Source organism: Aphelocoma coerulescens, chromosome 11 (assembly GCF_041296385.1).
Source record: "Aphelocoma coerulescens isolate FSJ_1873_10779 chromosome 11, UR_Acoe_1.0, whole genome shotgun sequence".
Taxonomy (NCBI): Eukaryota; Metazoa; Chordata; class Aves; order Passeriformes; family Corvidae; genus Aphelocoma; species Aphelocoma coerulescens.
Window position 1 is genome coordinate 12,502,759 of NC_091025.1, and position 27,555 is coordinate 12,530,313.

Consider the following 27,555-nt stretch of genomic DNA (forward strand, 5'->3'; position numbering starts at 1 on the left):
CTTCACCAGTAATTATCTTGCAGTACTCACAGTCCTATTCCTAAGTCACTACATGCAAATCACACAGCTTCACAATTCACTGTCCCTGATACAGAACGTGAAACTGAAGAAAGAAAAGATTATGATGTTACAACATAAATTACCTGGCCCAAACTTTGATGTGTAGTTCTCTATTCCTGCAAGATCCAAATAGTGGTTTCTCCTTTCAATGTTCTCATCAACACAATGACGATAGCACCCACTTTGCTCTGGATTGTTCTCACTCTGGTGGTATCTGTCAGCAGGAAGCAAAACTACAATTCAGCACAACTTCTTTAAAGTTGTTATCACCATCTGCAAACCAACAACTAATGGACCCTTTGAAGTGACAGGAGCTGCTCACAAAGAAACAACAAATGCTTGAAACTCTGGATGACCAGATTTGCTAAGTCGATAGGCCTGAACTGACTGTTCCTTCTCATAACATAAATCAACCACAATGTTACAAAGCAAAGGAGGCTTTCAAATTGCATCACACGTGCAAAAGCAAATAAAACCACTCCTAGCATTTCTAACTTTCTGTCTTAGGGCCAAATCATTCAACTGATTCTCCAATTTGGACATGCCAAAGAAAATCTGCTGTTTGATTCATGACCATTCCCACCACTGTGGGGAAGTGCTGGGGTAATCCAGATAAATGTTCATGTGTTTCTGCTTCAGACAGACAGGCAACAGCACAGGTGTAGTAACTAGAGAGAGCCTGGGAAGAGAAGGTGTTGGTAGGACAATCAGAGGTAACTGCTGCTTTCCAAAATATAATTAATAAGGTCAGATCAGATGCTGGCTTTAGAATCTCAACTCCTTTTCCCGCTCAGCTTTGCAATTTTATTTATAGCAGAACTATTTCCTGAGAATAAATATCTGAAATACCATTCATTTATGAGGCTGAAAAAAATCAGGCAGAAGTTTACAGTATTGTAGCCCATAATGCCAAACAATTTAATTCAGCAATTTAAATGGAAGTCTGCAAATATGAACAATATTTTCAGAATAACAAGCAGGATAAGCAGAAAACTCTTGATTAAGTTGCTGCCTGACATTCAGACAGTTCAGCCTCCAAGACCACGAGATTGGCTTTGCTATTTCTCTGTGCAAGTGCACTGATGTCAACCTAACACCAGAATTTGGCCTTGTATGCTACACCAGTTGCTAAATATGGGATCTGTACTGTATGGTGCCCAGTACTCTGCTTTTAGTCTATTAACACATTTCCAGGTTTCCAGAGGCTGCTGATCCCATCGAGCTTTGGCACAAATGGCTTTCCTGGTCTAGCTTGTACTGTTCAGGGACATTACAGAACTGAGTCCCCTTGTGTCTCTGTCAGACACAGGTCTGAAGTTTCTCTGACAAAAGTCACAAGACTTGACCTACCTGGAAGATCATTTTTGCTCTACTTTGATAGAGGTAGAGTCTCCTGAATGGAGGAGAGTTTGTCTGGAAAGCAAGTAAGGTTTAAAGACTCTGAGTCAGCTTTGAACTCCAGAAGTGACATGGGGTACTCTCAAAGAAAAAAAAAAAAAAAAAAAAAAAAAGGGGAATGTCCAGATATTCTTTATTTTTTGGATACCTTGCCCGCTCAGTACCTTTCCTATCTCAGACACACCTTTACAGGTTGTTACACTTTAGCATGTCAACATAAAAGATCTCTAGGGCTAGAACTTGCCTAACTGCAGTTGCCAGGCATGAATCACCTTCAGAAACCACTGGGACTTGCACACATGTGCTGGAGACAATGCACAGTTAACCCAGGAAGAAATATCATTGAATTTAATCCAACACAATTAAGCAACACTGTATAGAGCACTGTCTGTTGGAAATGAAGTTAACAGGGAACCTGTTATTTTGTTACTGTAATAAATTCAATCTCTCATCAAGACAGAGAACAAAAATGATGCCAGTACTGCCACAGCCCTACATTCTAATAACTTTCTTACATGCAAGATGACGTTCAACAATATTCATGCAAATATACACAGTGAAGCAATTATACACTGATGAGAGATGTGCTCCACTGTCAAAGAGAACTTCAAGTACTTCTGAGAACTGAAGTATCTGGCATCCAGCCCCACAATGCTGTCCTGCAAACACATGGGAAGACAGAGGCAGGCATCAACCATGCCTCAAGGACTGTGTAAAAATACAGTGTTGTTACTGGGTTTGGGCTTGGTTCAGTTTTGGTTTTAATAAAAATGGCATCTGCTGAAGTGTTTGCGGAGTGTATGGAAGCCCTTTCTAAAACTCCCAGGCTGATGTGTCATCCTGATGGCACAGAGCACACAGCAATATAGCAGGAAAGGGGAGTAGAGCAGTGACAGAGCACAGGGCAGAAAAATGCAGGGACATCTCCTGAAAGCCTCACTCACTGAGAACACAGGGTTTAAGTCAGCCAGGGAGAACCAGGCTATCTAACCATGAATCTAGGTACTTATCTTGAAACTCATATTAGCCCTACAGGTGAAAACTCCTGCCTGTAGCTTCCAGCAAATGAAAAATCTAACCCATCTATCTCCCAGCCTTCAGGATAAAAACATTTCTATCCATTTTATCTTGAATACGAATCACATCTTGCCTAGAATTCCTAAGTGAGTGAACATGTGAAATGTGTGCACTTCTCACAAGTCCTCATTGCTGCTTTCAAAGGGAAAGCAACTGCATTAATATCACGAGATTCTGATCTGAGCTTTCCTGAGGGCTGTCAGCTTGGCCAGAGTGCACAAACATCCCTGAAACACACACAGTGTGAACAGCACTCTCTTCATCCTGTCTACATTTTTTAGTGGGATGCAACAAAAACTGATGCTGATCTACTCAGCTCAAGATACAGATTTGTTCTGTCTACGAAGTCACTCACCAAACGGAGGAGAAGGACAAACATTTTTGTCCCAACATTTGACGCTTCTATGACTGTGGATTTAACTGGAAGTGCATGCTGTTCATAAAAACACTACATTTGCAGAGCCTGGACTTTAAGGTGGGTAAGAGGGGGACTTCAAACTGAAAGGGGATTTTTGCACTAGATTATCAAACAAAAACAGTCTATTGAATTCACACAGGGCAAAACTTTGCTAATGGGCAGAGGGAATCTGCACACCACATCTAGGCCAGCAAGTAAAACCACAGAGTATTCTTCAGTTCATAGAAGATTTTGTACAGAGTTGCTGACACAAGATTAGTACTAATTTTATTCTTCTTTTAATCTGAAATTTGACTGTACTGGGATTTGCTCACTGGGATAACTCACTAGCATTTTTTCTCCATCCAAAAAAGGGAGGTACTGTTCTCTTGTCAGTTTTAATAAGACTGAATGCTCCTCGTCCTGATAAATTTGTTATGTATTCAGACAAATATCTCTAAATCCAAGGGAAGCCAAAAGTTTGGTTTTTATCTTTTTTAAATTTGCAGCTGAAGAAACAAACACAACTAATGAGTCAATGTCATTACTGTAACATTTCAGCAAACACTTCCCTCTGCCTTAGTATAAAACATAAAATGCTAAAGTATACCAAATATACATGAAGATGACCTGTTAGCACTCTGGTCAGGTTATGAGCTGATAACCAAGTTAGACCACATAAAGCTTGGCACTGTTTGAGTTGATGAGTGAAAAAGATGGACTGGAAGGAGGATAGAGAAAGGCAGGAGCTGGCCACTAAGGAGATGAAAAGGTTTTAGGACACTTTTAGCCAAAAAGCTGTGCTATTAACCTCCCTTATCTGCAGACAGCATCTAAAAAGACAATTCAGATCCTCCAAAGAGCTCATAGAAGAAGAAAATTTCAGGATTTTTTTCTTTTTTGTTTTTTTGTTTTGTTTTAATGTAAGTATCCAGCTATGGAATCTGCCCTCCTGTAATTCCTGTATTTTAAAATAATTTTTAAAAATAAAACAAGCAAGAAAGAAATCAATGGTTGAGGAGTTGAGGTTTCCTCAGAGCTACCCAGTGGCTGCTAGGAGTCAGGGTTCATTCCCCTTACCTGAGAGAAGCCCTCTGCTTCTTCTCAGAGCTTCTTGCTTCTTCATTAGCTTTGTTTTCAGCTCTGTGCCTGGCACTCTGCAAATCTGCCAAGAGAAAGCACATTATTGTCACACTACTGCCCTTGCTGATCAGCATAAGTAACAATCCACATTGCAAATACGTTTGTTGGTGTCAGTAGATCAGGATGGGATGGATCATTTCATGGAACCCTCTCAAACGTGCTTTTGCCCACACGACAGATTGTAGTCAGATGTAACCTCGACTGTAGGACATCACTCGGGGTTAGGCTGCCCTCCATGTGGCAGCCCAAGTGCAGCCACACTCACACTGACAGGCTCAGCAGCTGGCAGTTCACTGCTGTACTAATGCACCATGTAGCTTCCCAGCAGTGGGAATTTGCTTGTGTCTGCTCTTGAGGAAGTGAGTCTTTTATTAAAACTGAGGTAACCAGGCTCTCCTTTTAGACCTGATGCCTATGTTTTCTACTGAAGTATTATTTTAAATACTTTAAGTATTTCAATTTAGTACTACTCTATCTACTGAAGTAATTATTCTGATACAACTACCATTACAGTGAAGATAAGTTGGATAAGCCATCATGGTATGAGCATTTTATAATGGCAGACTCTGCCAGCACAGAAAAATGTGCAATTTTTATGCATAGATTCTTCGAGTTTATTTATGCTTAACTGTTTATTTTTACCCAGCAGCAGTGGTAGCTATGCACTGGCAAGAAACATTTTATACCCCTACACCTGCTTCCACACAAACCAAGAGCTGTAGCATCAGCAGAGATAAAGTGGTCAAAAAGGCCTTAGATCTGCCTTGTAGTGCTCAAAGACAATTACACAACATATGGGTTATTGCTGCTTCCAAAAGAAGCAATCCATCAGGAGAGGGAACCCTCATTTGCTAATGAGACACTGAAAGCAGGGCAGGTAATTTTACAACCAAGATCACAAAGCCGGTTCATGGGGTTTAATATACCCACATAATTATTTAAGTATGTATGTATTTGTATTAACAAAATATAGAGATGGGTTTTCAAGGGACTCTGGGAGTTTTTTGTATTTTTTCCAATGGCTGATTGCACATCCTTACCAGTATGATTCAATAAGATACTCTTTTTCTTCTGGCTGCCATCTGGTGCCACAGTAAGTTTCACTCGCAGAGTTTTGCTGGAACTAGGAGAATGGTTTACTGATGCATCAACTACCTCATAGATGGTATGAAGCAAGCTGGTAATATCCTAGAGTTGGATTGAAACACAAAAGAACACAGTACTGTGAAAATGGCACGAAACCTTCAGCTTTGATGCTTACAATTGTTTTGAACTTGGGACTGTTAAATGCTGATGTATCCTCAGAAGTCACTGAATTTAGAAGAGTTCAACTTGCACAGAGAGTTACAATCTTCACCAAGAGGAATTATGAACTGGGGCAAAGCAGACCAAAACACTAACAACACCACAAGATATTCAGGTTTCCCAAGCTCTGATTCAGCAAAATGGTGTTCTTTCTCTTCTTTGATTTACACAGAACCCAGGGATAACCATTCATACTCCACTAAAAATTGAGTTTACATGGCCAAAACAAATACAGCAATTGAAGAAAATCTTGAACATTACAGTCTTCCTATTTGTTTGGGGTTTTTTGTTGTTTTTTTGTTTTTTTTTTTCCTTGGGACAATTAAATGGTTGAGTATCTAGAGGAAAACCAGTAGAAGTGGCAGAACTGTAAACCTCAGGTTTGGAAACCAATGATGTCTGTCTGAATGTCACCCTACCATCTGTGTTTTGGGGTCTAGCGTATTTTGTAAAATTCAACCAGTTCTAACCACACATTTTTAACTGCAAATATTATCCAGTCTAATACAGAACCTTCTTCACAGATCTCATTGAAGGCAATGGGATGTGAACAAAGGCTTACACATCTGCCTATATTGGAAAGAACAGCAGACAATTTTAACAAGCCTATCATTTCAAACAGGAGAAACACTGTTTAGTAGCTGGTGATGCTCAAAGGTCTCTCAGGCTGATTTAATCCAGCCAGGCTCAAACAGGGTACTACCTTAAATTGCCAGGATGAAAAGAGGATCTCTTGGCTCACAGCTCTTCCTCAAAGGGATTTTACCCAACTGATCTTGGGCACCAACCTAAGGCCAAAGCATTCTGATCACTGTAGGCTGTAAAGAGCCCATTGAATGCATATCTGAGAATTTCTCCATGCTGGTCTTCCTTTTCCTTGATCTATCCTAGTATCTAAGCTCTTTCCAGATGCCTGCAAGCACAAAGGAAATATCGAAATCATCTTTTGCTAAGTATAACTGGTTCTCAGGATTAAGAGTCAGGTCTATAAAAATTCAAAACCTCTACAACTTTTCCCTTGCTCAGGGGTCACACCTGTAACAAGGGCAGCTCAAAGTTTGGTATGCCCTAATGGGGCCCAATACTTATCAACACACCACACAGTCCTCATTATGGAACCAGCTTTAAAGATGACACAAAAATACTAATTTCTACTCACACAGAATTTAGGGAAATACTGACCTTATGGCCAGGACTGATGATATTACAGTAGATGATTTTTCAGCTCAATAGGAAGAAAGAATAACTAAATCCTACGGGGGCCAGACTTTATCTTAACATGTAACCTCTCTAACTTTTCTGCACTCAGGGGAATTTCTCCAGACTTGTAAGTTCAAGACAATATAGTCATAAAAAGACAGCAGAATTTGCAGTGTCTTGATTATTTTTCCACTGATATTTTTTCTCTCATGGCTGCAGGAGTCTATATGGGCTATAACCACCACGTCGGTAGCTGCTTTCCATGCTCTTGACAATCACTGTCTAAAGCCTGAGTGTGGGTCAGAATGCTCTGTGTCAATCTGGCAGACACCTCATAGCTCTTTAACACATCTCCCTTCTCACACTTCCTCCCTAATGTGAAACATAACCAGACCTCTAAATAGACAGAGCCACATCCAGCAGTCAGCTTGAAGAGCTGGATTTTTATTTCCTCTAAGAGGACAAACCCAAGCAAGCACATAAACAGACAAAGAAGCCATATCCATTGTTTTATACATCCTTCATAAGTCATGTTCTAGGAGCATTGTGCTATAATCCTCCACTTTGATAAGCCAAACCTTCTCCTTCAGCAGAATACTTAAGCACAGTATTTATCCTTAACTGGGCTCCATACACTCAGCACTTGGGTAAATGGAGCTTTTCCCATACATTCCTGGACAAGTGTTGGTTAGCCAACATGTCATCTTTCCACACAAGGCTGCTATCAAGAGGTTATTATCAACTCTTTCATTCACAATAATCTGTCCTTCTTCCTTTTTTCAGCTATGCCAGATATTTGTAAAGCCAGATGTTTGAACACCTAGTCTATGTCAGCTTCAATAACCAAAGATAAAAAATCCCCCACTGTCCTTTTACATGATTTTTTTTCAGGGTTGAGGTCTAACTTGCTAACTGGCTGACAATCTGTGCCTTGTGTTCTGTGAGGGTCTTTCTCAACAAGCTGCTTGACTCAGCAGTTCAAAAAGTACTCCCAAAGGCTGTCAGGGAAGGCCAAACGTGGCATTTGTGTGGCACATACTTGGCAAGTCACAAATATGTGCACATGCATATCACATCAGAACAAGTTACATCTCTCAGCCAAACAGGCCCGAATTAACCCAAATTAATGCCCAGACTGTGAAATGACTGCACAGAGGACTCAGGACCCTTGTGGACTTACACACTGCTGCCTTTGCATTTTGTTCTGTGCTTAACAGGCAGCCTCGTCCATGGTGCTCTGAACAGCTCTGCATTCTGGCACTGGAGGAACGTGGTCGTCACACTGGATGCATACCAAGATCGAGGTTAGGGATAGCCATGAGCAACCATTTAGTGCTTGTGCTGATCTTTTAAGTACCGAAAAGAACATTTTTATTATAGGATTCATTTACTTGTGGTCCTAATTAGGGGTTAGCAATTTCAGCAAATTGACAGCTCTGATTTGGTCAAACAAGGCTGCTTGGGTTGTTCTGTCTCATGCACCAGTCCTGGCTGAGTAGGTACCAGCTACAAGGCAGCTTGAGCCTCCTGTTGCTTCACAATTAAAACATATGAATTTCTGAGGCGCTGATCTACAGGGAATGGTCTTTGTCAAAAAGGTTTGAACTGTGACTAAAACTGCCTTCTCACAGCCCCGTTTTGCCAGCTAATATGGTAACAGTTTCTTGTCAAATTGGTAGCAATAGACCATTAAGATATGTTCCACACTCTATATTTTATAGTTCCATGTGTATTTACCCCCAAAAGTATTTTTATTTTCCAGTAGCCTGCCAGCAGACGTTTCCCTTGAAAGCTGTCCCACTGAACATTGCCTGCATCCATTGAGACAGCTCTACCTTCTACACACCAGCTTGTGCATGTCACCATGCTAAAGAACTTTAGCATCAAAGATCAAGAACTAAACCTAGCTAAATGTTCCTCTTGTCTGATACATCAACCAACATGACGACTCAGAGCCCACCTACGACAGAACCGAACTTTTCCGCACAATGAATTATGAGTTTTAAAAGTCGTGTGATTTTGCAACTGTTTTGATTTAGACTGCTTGCACCTCCCCCACAGAAAGTGGATTTTTAGACTACTATCTTAAATGGGTAAAGGAAAACAAGAACAAACAAACAAAAACATTTCTCTCCTTTATAGCAAATGGATTATATTTAGAGGGGAAGTATGCTGCATGACTCTTAACTTCTGAGGGGCTTCTGGTAGGCAGAATTCTGCTGGAATCTCTAGTTTAATCAAGTACAAAAACTGAAACTTTGATATTTTTCCACAGAGAGGGAAACAAATGCTCATTGAGTAGTATCCAAACAGCCAGCACATGCCATACCCAGATTTATCTTTTGCTTATTGAACACCATGGTTGGTTTTTCCAGGGTGAAAACCCCATCCTTTTTTATCAAGCAGCCAAGGCAACAAAGTATATTAAGAGAAAATTTAATAGATTGCCAGAGATATTTCCATTCAAAATATTAAAAAGCAAGCAGTTAAGCCCACACATGTATGCTGCACTCACACATGTATCTGCAGAATACTTTTTTTGGATCTCCAATAGGAGATTAACCGTAATTTAGAACATTCAGAGAAACCAATGGGTCTGAAAAAAGAACGAGAGCACTGAAGTATTCCTCATTCCTTCCAGAACTTATGTGAGACTGAGAAAGTCCTTATCCAGGTACGATTTTCTATTTTTAAGGAATATTAGTGGTACAGGGATGACCTTATTTTTCCCAGTTAATAAGCTATTAGCATAGCTTATCATCTCAAGACTAGTTAGCAAATTAGAGATTTTTGTAGAAGCCACTAAGAGGCTTTTCCATTAGAATTAATTTAACAGAATGGGATATTTGTACCTAAAAAACTCCAACCAACAAACAACCCCCAAAAACGCCAAACTACTAGCCTCCCCTCAAATAAAAAAACAAACCACAAAATACCCCCAAAACCAGAGTTTAATAACACTGAAAGGAAAGATTCTGTTTGAGTCTTTGTAGCTTGCCTGAGAGAGAATTCTTCGACTCCCCTTAAAACCAAAAGAGAAAGTTATATTTTCTCTTAATATTTCTATCTGACATGAAGCCACCATTTCTAATGGCTGAAATGATGGCCACAGATAGGCACTGCTCCTCTATCCACTGGTTTAATTGTTCTTTCTATGTCCTGAGTTAGTACAATTCTGACAAACACAGTGAAAACCAACAAATTTCAAGATAAGGGTCAGGTGGATAAATGGTTGCCCCAAAAAAGCCAATATCCTTCCAGAAGTCAATGACTGAGTTCTGAATGCAGATATAACCTCAAACCTTTTTATTCATCAGAGCACAGGAGTAAAAAAATCTAAAAAGGGAAAGAACAAGTCACAAAGGAAACATAAGAGGAAAAATTGGGTATTTAATGTAAGACACAAAGAACATTTTTAGCATTAAAAATGCATGAAGAGAAACATCAATATCAGTTCATTACCTTTCCCTCGGAAAAAGATAAATACAAATGTCTCATTTGTACTTTGTTTGTAGTCTGATTTCTACATACAGCAGGATGTTTTTATTGCAACATCAGCTCTGTTTGATCACATACATTTTTGAATCATTCTTATTTGGAATGTGAAAGGAGCTTCACTTGCTATCTGCTCAAAAGCTACTCTAGAAGAAATTCCCTTTTTTTTTTTGGTCCTGACAAGGAACTTTCTTGTGTGCTTATTCCCGTGCAGCCGCTCAGCAAAGAAACTCAATTTTACAAGGAAGAAATGATAAAAAAAAAAAAAAAAAGCAAGCTTGTGTTTATGAAGTATAATTACATTCAGAGAGCTCAATATAAAACCTCGTGGATCAAAACACATTAGTTCAATTATCCAAGTTTCAAGTCCAATTACAAATATTCGTGTGAAGATAATTACAGCACAGCTGTCAGTTCTAAAAAGGCCTGCTGTACATAATGAATTGTCCTCTTATGGCTTATGGAATGAAGGGAAACATTATTAGCCAAGTTTTGTAATATACATATTAGAACAGGAGAAGTTATCTCTCACTAAACCAAAAAGGACGGAAAACCAGACATCCTTATGACAGAAAAAGCAGAAGTTTAGTAACATACAGTAATGCTAATTTATAATTTGCCATCCCAATATTTATGCTCTCATAATGGGTGTATCTCTTCAAGAAGCCTGACTAGATATGAATTTCTAATTATAAGGACTACAGAATAAGTCATACAGACTCTAGGAGGAAATCAAAGCAGCATTAAGTTCTGAAGATGTTGTTAAGATCCAGAAGAAATTTCACTAAGATGGAATTTGAATGCTTCTGCGGTGATCTGTCATTCTGTAAAACCCAAGGGAAGTTGTATCAACTAAATACACAGCTTATTTACAATTTTTAAACATTTGAATAAAAAAAAACATTCAGTCCATTAGTAAAATTGCTCCCCACCTATGTGTGTATTACAAACTTAATTTAACACCGTGGATTCCTGTGGAAACTCTCTGGACATGAGGTACAATGTTTTAAACACGATGATTTTGAATCAAATGAAATGGATGTGGGTGGGCATGCCACTTCTTTTCCGGTGTCTCACTTTTACAACATGGTGAAAAGCAAGAATAATACTACTGACTTCTTTTTGTAAGGCACCTCCAGGTCTACAGGTAAAAAAACTTAACTTAAAAAATTTCATCTCTCTGTTAAATCCAGCTATAAATCCAGGAGACATTAAAGGGAAATTTTCCAAGAAGGAGAAAAGGTTCATATTAAGCTTTTCTCACCAGAATGCTGGACCTTTGTTAAGAAAAGCTGACTGTTTCTGAATGCATTTTCATCAGCTCACTAAAGGGCACTGGTACAGATCAGCCTCTTCCTCAGACTGCCCATTCTGTCCCTGATCCAGCAATGTACTTCACATACTTTTAACTGAAAACATGTCTCTTATTCATTTTAATTGAAACTATTCAAATGTTTAATGTTCCCCCTCGTTAAGTCATTTGCTGGAACAGGAGCAGAGTTGCTTAGCAAAGGACACTATCAGGCACACTTTGTCTACCCAGCTCCCAGGGGCCAAGAGAACAAGAATTTCTATGTCATATTAAGAGACTAAAATTCCTCTTTTGTGGCCAGGATTATCTACGAGCTGCTATTGATAGTCACTCTTGCTCAAAAAAACCATCATAAATTGCACCTGGATTCAACAGAAGATAACCAAAAAGATGGCTTATACAAATGGTCCTGGAACAGTTTGCAGAAGAAGTGTGTGACACAAAGGGGAAGATTTGCAATGGTGCATACTGCTTGTTTCTATCTTTGGTCACATGTAAAGAGCTGAAAATTATCAACCTATTTGGTCCCTTGGTTGAAAGAATTTTTTTTGGCACAGGTTCAAGCCTGAATGTAGCAACCTCCAGACCTCAGAGTAGTATAATATTCAATCCCTGCACAGATTTGGTTTCAGTTAAGCTGTAGTCTGCTCTTGTAGCAGGGAGAGATATAATTTGGCTGTAACATATTCTCAAAGTACAGTCAAATTAAGCTCTTTGGTGTACCACATAATCACAAATAATTATTGTATACATACTTGAAAGCATATTCTCGTTATGTTCAGCACATGGAACTCCCACTGACATTAATGGGAATTCCATGCCTGAATGTAAAAGACACCCATGTGTGTGGGTTTGGGTTTTGCGTGTTTTTCCCCCATTTTTGAGAGTCATGATAATCTTGTAATGAAGACTTAGCCTTGGGTCTTGAAAGACCTGGGTTCAATCTGCCACTAAGTTCTTGTGAGACTTCAAGCAAGTTATTTCACTCTTCTAGTCTCTGTTCCACAAACATTAACAAATACAACACTACTTCCTCACCTCACCCCCCCTTTTCTTGCCCTCCCTATCTCCCTATTTGAAACTCTGGACTTGGCCAGCAACTTTTCATCTGCTTGCTCTCGTGCATGAGTGGCACAGATTTCACTTCACTATTCAACGCACTATCAGAGTAGCGACAATAAAAATAACCTTGTAATGATGTTCAAATGTATGTTAAAAACCCTGAACAACCACCACATTTGCAAATGTCAAAAGAAATTTGCTTCAGGCTTACAGGAAAAAAATCTGCCCTCAGTTGGTGTCTAAGACCACTACACTTTCAGTATTTGCCCTATTGCTTTCAATCAGTTTTTAGAAATTGTCACAGGCACCAGCATTAGATCTAAGTGAGAAAAAGCCTTTGATTTTCAGTTGATTATCTAAAGGCATGGGAGCCAGTAAACACACATCACAAAAATCAATGACAGCACACGGCAGTAAATCCCAAGTAAAAGACATTCTTCCAGAAGAAGTGTTATTCAATTCAGGCAGAAATAGTTCTCAAAATACTATGTCCTAATCTATACATCCTCTTATTTGGCTTCTCATTTGCACAGGAAATGTGACTTGAAGACATCCTGATAATAAAAAATACACACAGGTATGCTTTAACAGCCATTCTTTATGGTCCTCCAGAGAACATCATCAGTGTTATTTATACTTGGAGGGAAAAGGCAGAGATCAGCCCAATATCCATGAAAACAATAGAAAAGTATAGTTAGTACTATTGGAAAGAACGTCAGCAAGCAACCTTGCTATTTAGTTAGCTTAACTCTGAAAAGCAGGAGAGAAGCCAGAACAATATACATTTGCAGGGGTTTATTTTGACAATGTGTTTAGCTGTTCAGTTGTTTCAGATATTTTTCCTCCTCAAATGCCAGTACTATTTTTTAAAGGCTAATCTCAGGTATTAAACAACAACCAGCTTAAAAAATGGTACAGTACATCTGAAAACAGTGAACTACTGGTGGGATTGTTTATAGGAGAGAAGGGTCCATGGAAACTGCTATTTAAGTTGGCAGGACACCTCTACTTCATAGTAGAAAAAATGTTCCTGTTATAAAACACTTCTCTTGTTAGCAAGCGCTGCACATAAAGGGGCAGCTGTACTTTGCTTACCTCACGTGTGACTCTTCCGTTGTTATCAAAGTCATACAGTGTGAAGGTCCATTCTTGCCTGTTATCTTCCTCTACAGACACATCACATTGCAATTCCTAAGAAACATGCAAAGAGCAGCTGATTACCTAAAGCAAAAGGCCTGTTTGCAGAGGAGACTCTCTGTAGAAGGAGGCTGCTTGCTTTCTTCCTTCATCCCTCCCCTGTGGGAGGAAACTTTCAGGATATGTCCCGGAGAGGCCTCTGTCCACCACAACAAAGAGGTCCCATCACAATCACATAACACTCCTAACTCTCTGGGATACACCTCAGGGAATTCACAACATGCTTTCTACTGCATTGTAGAAAACAGGAAAAGGTACAAGAAATCTACTCCCTGAAGCTCTTGAAATGTAGTAAAATACCTCACTAAAAAGTGAGAAGGAAAACTACGCTTAACTCAGGAAGAGGAAGACAACAGAAGCAGACTTGCAAAATGAGGTGGCACACCACAGGGCCAGGAGTAAGGATTAATGTGGTATGGACACAAATCCCCACCAGAGAGACCTGTCCTCGACACAGATATTTGACAGGCAAAGGTTGTCAGAGTTAGTGCAGTACAACATCAAGCCACTGAAGCTCCTGAAATGGAGCCTGCCTTGGAACTGGCAAGAACAACCTGGTGGACAACCTGGAGTGCCTGCTCCTTGTTTTAACTATGTTTCTATTAGTGAGAGTGTGATCTGTGGAAAGCCTGAAAGAATCAATTTGTTTAAGGGGAAATAAATCCCCAAACCAAAATCAAGAACAAAGGATGCACTTTGACTGACTCCAGTCACCTGGGTGCAAATCATTTGCTGTCTCTCAAGGTCTGTGCAATCAGAATTATCCAGAGCCACAAAAAGGCAAAACAGAGAAGTTACAGTGCAATTAAAATGAAAGGCACTATATGCAAGTAAAATAAACAGCTCCAAATAGCTCCAGCATGATAGACCTCAAAATACCTGGTTGATCTTCTGACTTGAAACCAATTCCCTACAGCAGTTACGGGTACCCCGTCCCCTGCCGAGTTCAAAGGCAGCCTTCCTCTCAGTTGTAACAAGCCCGGCTGAGAGCTGCCAAGTGCCCCACACTCCACTGTGGAAACACAGTTTCGTATTACATAAACATTCCCGGCACCTTTAAAAGCCAAATCACTTTCACCTCAGATTTAGACCTCTTGTCGCAACACACGCGTTTCTGATTCTTTTATACCTTTGAAGCATTTACCAGTCTCTTAGCTCCCAGCTTACATTGCTGGAAAACTTCCATTTGTAGAACAAGGGAAAAAAAATTCAATACTTGGTTTCTTGCCACATATTAATACTTCCCTGTCCCACACTGCCTACCATAAAATCTTTATGTGAGGATGTGCTCTGCTTAGTTAAGAGCCATGGAAACCTTCCCTGCATTAGTCACGGTGCCTAGAACCAAGTGCTAACCTTTATGGCATGCCAAGAACTACTTGGGAACAAACGCAGACTTTGCTGGTACAGTGGAGCTCCAGCTACTCTGGCACCAACCATGTTGACAGGTGTCCTCCAACATTCAAATGTCAAGGCACTGTTAATTGCAATTTATCATGCCTTTCCTGTCTGCAAATGTCTGCTACTCGAGGTAGAATGTAAGATGTGCCTAGAAAAAGAGTTATAGCTGTGCAATTAAAAAAAAAAAAGGAAAATTCACCTCCCCCCAGAAGGCACACAAGCAATACCTGGACTACCCATGGGAAACCTACCTCCCCCTAATCTGCTTTAAAACAATAAAAAATAAAGTGAATAAATTGTACCGGATTGAGAAGGCTGAGAAGGAAAAGAACACTTGAGCCATGCTGCAAGGTGTCTTTTAAACAGCAATTGAAGAAACACAAAGCTCATTACTTAGGGAGCCTGACAGCACTGAAAGGCAGAAGTTTGCCGTATCTGCTGGAGTGCAGAGATGAATATTTGTGCTGTTTCTTGCTGGTACCAGAATATCTTCCTCCTCACCAAGACAGACAACCCACTAGCTGGATGACTGCATGCTTCCATACTCATATTTACGAAAACACTCCCTACAGAAACAAAATCTGCCAACTACACGTGATGTCTGGCAGTTATATGATGTTTGTAAGTCTACAACAAAATAGCCCATAGGACTCATCACCCTCCTTCTCCTCCTGCCATATGATCAGATGGATTTCCTGTGTAGCAGGTCAGGGCTATTTCACTTTGGAGACCTGGGCACAGAAGACCAATCATTGCAGAAGCTTTCACAAGCATCTTTTACATCACATAGATTTAACCAAGTGCAATAGTCCATGAAACTCAATCTAAAGATTTGATAATATGGTAGCTGGCATAACATATAAAGGGTTAAACTGAAAGCTTCTTACTATATTACTATTTCAGACCCTGCAGAGAAATAATCACCATTTGATTCTCTCCAAACCTGGAAATAAATGTCACTAATCACCTCCTAAGGAGCACCAATAGTAAGACACTGATTTGTGCCAGTTCTGCTGCCTCCCGTACCCAGTACAAACACTGGCAGCAATAAACATGCATCAGATGACACTATTTGGTCCACAGGTTATTTTTCTACCATAATTATGTCAGTACAGTGAAACTTTAAAATACAAAGGACTTACTTCAAATTTCAGTTGCTTCTTGGAACTCGTGCGTGTGTCACTTTCTTTTTCTGCTTTCTTTTCATCTCCACTGCAAACTCCGTCTGTCTTCTCTGGAGGCAAAGCCACTGCGAAAAACATATTTAAGAAAAAATGCTTATAAGAAAATGTCAAAGCAGTCTCATATTTGCAAACCTGTCTTTATATTTAGGGTGAAATTGATATCAGCAAACTTTTATGAGAGGATCATTATACTTGATTTGCTTTTGTGTTCACTACACATCTGGGATAATTTCAGCAGACAATCTACCAACAGCTTTTGGTACACAGCCTCTCCTACAAACATCACTAGAGTCACAGGAAGTTCAAACACAGTATTAGGAGAATATAAAACAGCCGAAGTGTTACTGCAAATAAGTTGAATGATTTGCAAAATATTGAAAGTTTTTGACATATTGTAAAAACCTATCACATTCACCAGTGGTGAGTGAAGTAATGAAGTTGAAATAAAGTCCTCATTCTGTTCCAGTTTCACTCTTGAAACACACACAAAGCTTAGTACCTTCCAAGAAGGTAACACTACCTGCCAAAAAGATTAGTTGCCTTTTTTCAATGCACGAAATAGCATATTTCACTCAAGTTTCAAGTTAAAACATCAGGCACTTGCATAAATCAACAGCACTCATAAAGAGCATCAATATTAATATCTATCACAACATATCATAACATATATCATATATGTAACAGAAAGATACATGCTTCTCATGTGGATTAGAAGACAAATGCCTAGAACTTACAGCTGTTCCTTTGGCTCCTGCAGGGGCATTCAGCCTTGCACATGATGAAACCCTATATCTGAAGAAAACTAATTCTATCTTCATTAGCATTATGAAAATATACACAGACTTTTTAACCCTACTCTGAGGCTTTTAGACATGATTTTTTACACATCTACACATCTCAGCCAACATTATGCCCATACTCCATTACATATAGCAACAATCCTTCCAACTCCCCAAAATCAAGTATTGCAAGAACACAGGTCCTAAAGCCAGCATTTTCTTCTCTTGCACTGCAGCATTTGCATTTACCCAAAGCCTTTATTCTAATGCTATGTAGGAACTGTTTCTTGGGGATGCCTTTGTAAGTAGCATCTCATTAAGTGCCAGTTCAATCAAGTCGGATTCCTTACAAAAAAGGTGACATGATCCCCTCCAGTTCAGGGTGACCTGTTTCAAACTGGGTTTAGTGCCTCTCCTGGTGTTCCACACTGCTGAGCTGCCTCCCAACCATTCTTCTAGGAGAGCAAGTCACTACCATGCTAGAAATTAAGATACTCTATTAGCCATTTTCCAGGACTTTCTTTCATATTTAAACTAGAAAAATAAGCTTCAAAAAACTAATCCAACAATAACAACAAAACCCCACACAAAAAAATCCCACAATTCCCATTACCACAGCTTCATACTCCCAGAAATTCCAGAATTCTGTCACAACACTCACATTGTCACACTGAAATACGTATCATAGTCTCATTTATTTGTTTAAAATTATTGAATTACTTTTGTTTGTTTGTTTTCAAAACCGTGGTATGCTATACAAGATGAATATGCAGTAAAGAAGGGGAATGGAGTAGAAATCCTGACCTTGGGAATTTCCTGACTTTGATACGGACTGGTGGTTTTGATGCTATAATAATACCAGTTTCCCAACACAAACACACGTGTAATCTGCATTATACCAACACAATGGTGTTTATTATACACATACTGACATGTTGATATACTTTGATTTCTACTCCAAGTCATGTTAGCATTCCTTAGACCAAACACAAGCTAAGTAGGAAGGTCAGACAAAGGAAGAGAAAGGTGCTTCACAGCAGTTTCTTCCCTGATGCTTTTAACCTGTTGTTATTGGAAAGCAGGGACTGTTTCTTAGGAGGTTTTTGTAGAGTGTTTATCATACATAAGACAGGTATTAAAATAAGTATTATTTCCAATATATACTTTGAAGTATATCTGAAAAAGTGCCATTTGCTTTATACTCACTTTGCCCATAAATACAACTCAGCATTACTGGAAGTTCAAAGCTAAGGCCACAAAAAGATTCCCATACAACAAAAGACAACATTTGTTTGTCTACTTTAGTCCAGCTTTGTTGTTTCATTCTAACATCAATAAGAAATGAAAAGGTAACCTGGGCCTTCATAACAAGTTACACTGATAGTGGTTCTTCAGGCACACCCCTGGATTTTCAGTGCCTCATCTCTACCAGTGATTGGTTCTTCACATTCACAGTTATTACCTGACAGAAACTTCTGTAAAAGAGGCTTTTGCAATCCCTCACAATCTTGCTCTAGGGAATGTGAAATAAATGAAAGCTGGGCTGGTATGACCACTAGCTTCACTGGGACAGTGAACCGCTATTTGGAAAAAAAAAAAATTCACTCCTGTTATCACACATTCTTTTAAATGTTTAAAAGTACATGATGGCCAAAAGACTTCTACAGTGGTCTTTTATCTGTTGAGGGTCAGCATCCCAAATGACAATGGCATGGCAGACTGCATTAGGCATAGCACTGAGGCAGATCCTGCACAAGATGATTATTCCCTGCCACAGTGCTTTGTTGGGTTTTCTATCAAAACAAAGTGTCTTAGAGAGCACTCCTTCCTTTCCCCCACCATGCTCCTGCACTGTGCTGAAAGCCACTGGCATGTGCATAGAGCACCAGAGTTCCCCAGTCCACACCAGGCACTTCAGAGAGGAACAGCACAGAGTTACCTTCTGCTTGCAGGAGCAGCCCTTCCCCTGGCACGGTTAACAACCTTTCTGGATGTACAGTTTGTGTGTTCAGATAGGAAGCTTTTGCTTTAATGTATAATTCATGTAACAGAGGGAAAAAAGTGCACTGACAAATTAGTCTTCTCAAAAAACAAGGGTTCAACTATTGGGGAAGGAGGGGATACATCTTGCAGTACACTCCTTGGGAGGGTTTAAATGCTCTATGCCAGAAATTATCCTCTTTGAGCTTCGCTGACCTTTGATCTGAAGAACTTACTGGCCTTGCTGCTCCAGGGAATTATCCTTTGAAATCAGTTACTCATTTTGGAGCTCAAATGAAATGGGAAAATCTGGTGATCTCATCCTGATGTCAAGCTTCGTTCAGCAAAGAAAAATGAAATCTAACTGAGGAAACTTTAAAGGGCAATATGGAGATACTAAAATAGTATTTACAAGAGATCAAATAATGTGTCTGTGCATATATTCCCATGTGTCTTATCCAAACTCATTGAACATTTAAAAATACATACTGTTTTGTCTAAGAGAAGGAGAAGTGTTAGGTATCTTGCTGCTATACTTAGTTTTGACTATTGACATGTGCTCAGTTTCATGAGGGATACAAACACATGCAGAGCCTACTTATAAATAAAATGAGAATGTCTGCTTTGGACAGTTAAAACTGGCAGCCTGTAAACAGAGATCCACCAGTGAGCCACATGCCAAGGTTCAGATACATTCACAATGTGAACTTCCTTTCAGCTCTGCCAATGATATTAAACTAGACCAGACAAGATAGTTATCTCAAAGGAGTGTGGAGAATTAATAGACTTGAGTTTCCAAAGTCTAGGCCATCAGAAATAGGTCTACACACAAAAACACTTACCTCCCTGCTCAGACAACAAGTCCTGACAAAAAGAACGTGCTACACAGAAAAATACACAGAGAAATATACCCTTGTTGTGGGAATCCACAACTGAAGGGGAAAAAAAGTATATGTATTGCTTCTCATGGGAATAACCATATGCTCTCAAAAACAATGTTCCCTAACAGAATGTTTCATGAGTTGAAATATTGCATATGTTTTCTTTATTATGTTCTTTTCTTGTTCATTATTAATGGTCTTGTATTCACTTCTATAACCTTAAGACACTATAAAAATGCGTCTGGACAATATTTGAAATTGGAAAGACAATAAAGGAAAAATATTAACTTGGAAAAATTGTGAAATACCATTCTTTCACGAAAAACAAACTGACTGGCTTAAGTGTACTAGCAGATGTTTCTCCCTACAGTTGTTAATTACTACCACCCAATTGCTTATAATTGAAGAGGGGGAGGAAAAGAGCAAGAGAATGAACACCAGTTTAAAGATATTAAGACTCATCCCAGAAGAATTAAGTCTTTTTTTCAGTTTTTTTTTTCATTCCTAAGGAAAGGGGGTAATAATTCAAACTGCTCCTTAGGAATCACCAAGATATCCCAGAAATGAGGTAAACTGATTGCTGCACTGTGTATTGAATGAGGTTAGAATACTAAGCTTCAGGCAGAAAAAAAAATTTTTCTCTTGCCTCCATCGTGCATCTGACCATAAAGGAGAAAAAAGAAAACACCAAAATAGAGCTGCACTCAGGTGGAAAAGTGACTATTTAAACTTTCACCCTTACTCAGGTGGCGTGTCATTCCACGTTTCTCAAAGGTTCATTCCAGCAAAGGACCATGCTCTTTGTCAAATGATCTGCCGTCTCAGAGTAAGGACAGCTTCACTCCAGTTTTCAACTGTACTTCGCATTTTAGTCAGATGGATTAACAGGACCTTGAGCTCAGAATCAAAGGGTGCCACTCTGATGAAGGTCCAAGTCCGGGCAACCAACTCCAAATTTTGCATAGCAGTTAGGAGAACTCGGGCTAAACAGACAAACAACTTCAGAACCTCTTTGGAAGGACAGCCATTCCAAAAGCTATGTGATTGTTGCATCACCTTAATTCAAAAAGCAGAACTATAGGAGAAGCTGTGCAATTCCACAGTGGTGAATTATGACTGGACATTACCAGCAATATCTTAACCCTATCTTAATGTCAGGGTCATTACTGAGAGAAACCAGAGTAAAGGTAAAACTGGAGAATTGACAAAAATGCCACCCATGAAAGTCAGCACCTGCCACACATGAAACCAAACCTTTGAAGTGAAATATTATTAGCCTTCCTCTCATGTTGGGTAGACTGGATTCCACGGCAATTCTTTAAAACTACTACCAGAAGCAAAGGGACAGAATTATCTGTACATGGTGAAAGGAACAACAAACCACACACTAGAACCTGAGACTTGTGGGGGAGTAGGATAAAAAGAAAAATTTAAAAATTACCTACTAAGACAAGGAGGTGAAGTCATAAGCACTTCTATAACAGGTCAAATTGAACTCCAGCACCAATATTTGACTGGTGGAATTGAGTGTCAAAGAGCTGGCCAAGCTCAGTAGTAAAATTCCTATGGATATAAAAGGATAAGGGTTTCCCTTCCAATTTACAGATCTAGCAGATGCAGCAGAACTTAGGAGACTGAGAACCAAAGGGATAGAAAGAGAATTAATTTCATTGTTTTATCTGAGGTCTCTGATGTCTAAGTTATCTGGTTCTGCCAACATTTTTTTCATTGCAAATCAGGTTTGACAAACATAACTGACATTTCTCACTGACTGCGCAACAACTAGAACAATAACAACCATGTTTGAAAGTCTAAATTAAGGCAAAGTCCTTTAATTAACAATTACTTTCACATTCAGATTTCACTTTTAAGTTCTCCTGGAGGCCATGGTTTAAGAAACATCACTCCCATTAAGCACATTTTATTTTATTCCACAGATCTGATTGAAATACATCCCTGATGGAGATAACTTTGCTCTCTTCTCCAGTGGCAAATGAACATAGGGAGAAGGGGATCAGGGAGGAACATTCCTGTTCCACAGCCACCAGAACAAGCACATAGAAAAACAGGCTCGTCCTGGGTCAGTGCCAAAAGCATGTATTCAGCATTCCCTGTCTGAAAGCTGAAGCTGATGAATTAGACACACCCTTCAAAACAACAAAGATCAAGCTGCCTTCTCTGAAACTCACTGTAGGGAAATTAATTGTCCATTTTACATCCAGTGGGACGAGTCAAAACCAATTTAGAGGAAGCTGTACTAGTAGTGCCTCCTACCAATCTGGGATGGATATTTCAACCTGAAAATATGGAGAGAACTCATGTTTTCTCTTTCTTGTTGACAGTCACAACACAAATTAAAGGTTCATTTGCACACCATAGGGAAGAAAAAGAGTCACAGTGTTACAAGACCTACTGCCAGCACCTGACCAGGAGGAGACAGAGCAGAGGGACAGTGACTCAGACCTTGTGACAGCTTGCAAAAAAAGAAAAAAAAAAACAACCCAAGAAATACAAAACCCAACAAAAATAGAAGACCAAAATATGTTTAAAATATTCAGGCATGGTTCTAACTGATAAGACACCACTAAGACATTGAGGAACAGCTAAACTGAAATTCGCTCAGAAAACAATTTTTCTCCTGAATAAAGTTTAGTCAAACTCACAGGTCTGTGCAACACCACCTCCCTTAAAGGTTCAATTCCTTTCGCCAATCCCAATAATTTGACATTTCTAAGTAGAAATACTTCCAAGCTTTGATGCAGAACCTGCAGAAAATGCAGGTTTCTATCTAGGCCTGGCTTTTTTGGTTTGGTGGTTTGGGGATTTTTTTGGCTGTTATGTTGGGGAGAGTGGGGTGGATTTTTTATTATTTCCTTGCAAAAAAGTTGTGTACTAAAGATGCAGATAGAAAAGACAAATGGTCTCTCTCTGCTAGCTAGGGTGTAACTCATACATGCTTAAACAGTAAACCTAGATTCCTCACACTCTCTCTGGAGTGAGTTTGCTAAAGGGAGGGAGTTTGCTGAATTTTGCCAGATTATGATTCCCTTTTCCAATTAGTTCCCCAACTGGCTGTATTTCATCAACAGAAACTGCCAGATTAAATGCCTTACTTGACCATCTTCACCCAATACACTTTGATGTTCAGTTCTCAAGCTTCAAAATACCTTTTGGATGAAGATCAGACAGCACTAAACAGAATTACTAATTAATTAAGCAAAGTTAAATTTTAAACACTGTTTGTTGTGTTAGCCAAAAGCCTGAACAGAATAGTCTTTTTTTTTTCTTCCTCATTGGAGATCAAAGAAGATCATTTCTCATTCCCCACCCCTACCTTAAAAAAAAAAAAAAAAAAAAAAAAAAAAAAAAGAGAACACGAAAACAGGGAAGAATCTCCGTAAGTTTTGGTCAGAATAGTTCAGGATGATACCTATAGAAGCAAGATTTTTGTTTCATCAGTGGCCATATCAAAACTCCCATGAACAGAATGCAATCTGCTGCACCATTTAACATAGGTAAGTGTTCCTTAAGTGAAAACTGTCACTGTCATATGGACCCCTCACCACTTTCTTACAGTATTATATGTCCCTGGGGCTCTGAATGGGCCTGTGAAATGTTGAATTCTGTTACTGAACAGGGACAGATAGGGACATCAACTGATCACTTGTGGCTTAAAACAAAAGAAAAAAGACCCCTCTCCTCTAAAGATGGTCCTACACTGATTTTGGTTAGTAACTGGTAACAATTTTGCTTTTTAAAAATTCATTCTCAGTGTAAGTTTCAGACATGCATGTTCTCATAGGATTTTCTATCTTAAATTTTCTTTGTCTTTGTCTCTTTGGATTTTTTTCCCCCTGAGATTCATAGGGGAAGAAAAAGAAGCCCCTGCATAACCCTTTATTCAAAGACTGAGTAGGTGATGTTATTAATAATGTAGGCTTTGATATTCACTTGCTCCCATCTAACTTAGATGTTCAGTAAGAAAATCGTGTTTCTACCACCTTTGCTGTGATAATGGGGCCTCTAAAGGTATCTGACCTGTAATATTAAATTAATCAGAATTGCTTCCCATGAGGATGAATGTCACTCTGACCCTCTCAGAGCTAAACTTTTATAGAGAGCAACGTTGTCGACCCATACTGTAACATTATTTTGGCTGTGATGAATTAGTTACACATCTGACAACACTTTAGTAAATATTCAGTAGTAGGTTCAGTATTCCCATCCTCACAGCCCTACGTATTACTCTGAGAGGAAGGGGTGAATAGAGGCTGATCCACAAAACAAGAGAAAAGCATTATTGTGATTAATATTAGTCCAGCATATACATGTGCACATCCCTTTCCCTTTTCATATTAATGCATGGGTGAGGAATGGTACTGAGGTGATGCATCACATACTGCTAAACATGCAGAGAAATAAATTTCACCAGGGCTTGACCCAACCACCTGAAGTCTGGAGAATACACAGGATCTCATCAGAGAAACAATTCCCACAGAGCAAAGGCAGATATCTGCTCACCATTGTTAATTAGCACAGCCTAAAGACCTCAGCCAGAGATGGAAGCCTACATACTGCTCAAACACAGAAGACGAGATGGTTTGGAGCATGATTTGGAGCACCCTTTCAGGAGGAGCCAGCCCTTCCTGTTGCTCCAGACAGCAACTCAAGATTCAGCTTCCCCTTTCAAAGCTACCCCTTTGGTGGACGATCCTGTAATATTCTCCTAGACACTGTCATTGTGAGTTTACCTTCAGATGTAGCATTTTGAAATCTGGGCAGCAATACCTATGTGAGAGGGGCTGGGCAGCTGTCCCTGCAGGGTACAGGTGCCTGGGACAGGACAGCTCCCAGGGCATCCTGCAGGAGCACAGGGAGTGGATTAGTCCAAACCCCAGCTTGCCAACAATGTCCTGCCACACCTGGATGGCTCCACTCTCTTTAAAGGCTCCTTGAAATAGCAAAACAAGGGTCTGCAGCACCACACTTCAGCTTTATGCCTCCACATCAGTCTTAGGATGGACTATAACTCCCTCCTAAAAATATCTTTCATGCACAGAGTGCAGGGCTGCCTTGGCTTCCCTCGGCAACTCCTGTGCCAGCACTGAGCCCTGAGCGCAGCCCTGGCTGCCAGGCACAGAAATGCTCTCCCCTCCTCCAGAGCCCTCTGAAATTTCCTTGGGTAGTGGCTCTCTTACTTCTGGATATTTTGGTTTACAACTACTATTCCTTTTCTCTCTTTCTGTTACCTTTACAGTTTTAAATCCTTTTTGGTACAAAGTTGAGAACCCTGGATGACGTATTTTATTGGTGAAAGGACCTGGATTGCTGGATCAGATTTATAAAGCAAGAAAAAACTGATTGCTAGCAGTTTTATTTTGTTTTTGGTATTTTTTGGGGTGTTGGGACTTTCCATCTTACAAGAGCAGCTGGACTCCAAGCTCTTTCAAGAGCAGAAATGTTGCTTCAGGTTCATTTCCACAACCCCAGAGTGCTGCATTTATTATTTGCTTTTACTCACAGACTAGTTGTGGTTACAAAAAAAAGCTTGTCTTCCAAACAAATGACATTTTATCTCTTTCTCCACAGGAGAATAAGGTTGACTGCTACTTGTGCTTTGAGGTTTGGATATGATTGAGATGAAACATCTGTTAAGAAAAAAGGTGTGGGGGGACTTTTTTCTGCTAAAAATATCATGCCTTTTTTTTTTTTTTTTTCCACCAAACTTGAAACATGTGATGAAATTCAACTTTTAAAATATAACCCTGGAGCTACTTGAAACTATAAAAGTCTCCTCAGTATCTGAGGCAAGTCAGAATTTCCACTGTTCAAGCTGGGCTTTTATGAAGAGCAGACTTTAGAAAAACCTGTAATCTGTCTAGGTAACAAAGGGCACTTGTTCTGCCTGGTGAGGTAAAACTTTGGGTTTCTGTAGCTACTGCAGCAGAAGTGGAGTTGAAACACACAAAAGCACCCTGACTGATACACACTTTGAATTTGGAACAGCAACTGGCAAAGCAACATGCTTGTCATGGAAATTGCCTCCACAGCTCTGCATCGACACACTCGAGTGTTTGCAAGGTTCTGCGAGTTGTTGTAGCTAAACTTACCCAGCCCAAGATTCAGGCTTCTAACTTTGCATCTACCAGGCAGGCCATCTGTATAAAACAACAGCTCCTAAATGCAGTCCCAGAAATACAAGAACTATTTAATCCTGCCATAATGTGTGTCCCCACATAAGACACTCCAAGATCTGAAATCCCTGTGGGCAGGAGAGAAGTGCCTTAGCAGAACATGGGATCTAAACAAAAACCTTTTGCAGAAAGCTACCAAAACCCCAGCAAAGGCTGCACTCAAGCTCAGTTGCCTGGTGCTGTCACAGGTCAGTGAAACACAAGAAAACTTGCAACATCAGGAATATTTGGGAGCTGCAGCAGGACATATTGCCTATTAAATGGAGTATTCAAGGTTTCTAAAAATGAGCTAAAAATGAGTGCAGTGTTTCATGTAAAGGTGAATGATCTGAAACAAGTATGTTGTCTTCTGAAATACCACAGACCTAAACTTCTTTCAATTATAAAGGAAAAAAAACTGGAATAATTCTACAAACACCAGCATGAGAGTATTATCTAGTCCAAAATCTCTGACTGGAAATATGCACTAGCTTCACACGGATAAAAAAAAAAAATAGAAAAAAAAATAGAAAAGAAAAGAAAAGAAAAGAGAGAGTCACAAGAGAGTCAGAGAAGAATGGCATTTTGACTCACTTTTCAAAAACATGTTTAATAAAACCTCCACGAACTGTGGTCAAAGCTACAAGAAAAATAACTGGTAATAATCATTGCTGGGAAATTAAAAGTAGAAAAGGACCTTTGTTTAAGCAGAATAAATGAAACCACTGGTATTCATCATGTTTCCAGAGAGATTGTTTTCAAACTCCTGACTTGTTCCCATATTTCATTCTTTGTTCTTGATGGTGGATGTCCCGGGGCAAAGTTCAAGTACATTACTGTACTGCTGCACATGTAGTAATGCAGCGTTTTCTCTGACCATAGACACAGGGTCAGCTGTCTCACAGGTACACCCAAGTCGCTTTGCCATGGCACACCTGAGCCATGTACACTGAGTACCCAGCAGTGCCAAGGCAGGAGAGCAGGACAGCCCTGGGCAGTGGTGACCCAGCCCCCCAGGGGGGTCAGGGTTTGTCAGGTGTGCCCACAGGGTGGGCAGGTGGAGCAGAGCTGTGAACAGCCTGCCTTGCTCTGCACGCAGTGTGACTGTGACCCAGCCCAGCCCAAATGAGCAGTGAGCCCATACAACTGAGGCCCAGCCATTTCAAGCCACAAGCACAGACCACAAACCTCTTATCCCTGGCACCCATTTCTCAGCCCTGTCTCAGTCCTGCTACAGGGTACCTTCCCTCGAGCTTCACTCACTGATATGAGCAACCCGTTGGGTGCTGACAGTCAGCTGCCCAAGACTCACCATGATGCCTCGCTCACCTTTGGGATGATAAAGGCAAATCCAAGAGCCCTCTTGTCTTTGATGAGATCTCCCTGAGCTACACCCTTTTGGCCTTTGATTCTTCTGCTTCCCACATGCACCCTGATGGTCTGGCTCTCACATACTACGAGAGAAGCAGCTTGAGGGATCTGTAGACATAGATTTTTCAACAGCTGACTTT

General features: G+C 39.9%; 1 protein-coding gene across 13 annotated transcripts in view; it reads right to left on the bottom strand.

Moving 5' to 3' along the window:
• The window catches only part of NKD1 (NKD inhibitor of WNT signaling pathway 1), a 278,155-nt gene that overhangs the window by 2,019 nt on the left and 248,581 nt on the right, over positions 1–27,555 (bottom strand). For all 13 annotated transcript variants that reach the window (XM_069026856.1, XM_069026855.1, XM_069026852.1 and 10 more), the window contains 5 exons: positions 16,190–16,296; positions 13,545–13,640; positions 5,116–5,263; positions 4,013–4,097; positions 144–274 (listed from right to left, as the gene is read on the bottom strand). In XM_069026856.1, the coding sequence (XP_068882957.1) occupies positions 144–274; positions 4,013–4,097; positions 5,116–5,263; positions 13,545–13,640; positions 16,190–16,296 (567 nt within the window). The remainder of the gene's footprint in view (positions 1–143; positions 275–4,012; positions 4,098–5,115; positions 5,264–13,544; positions 13,641–16,189; positions 16,297–27,555) is intronic.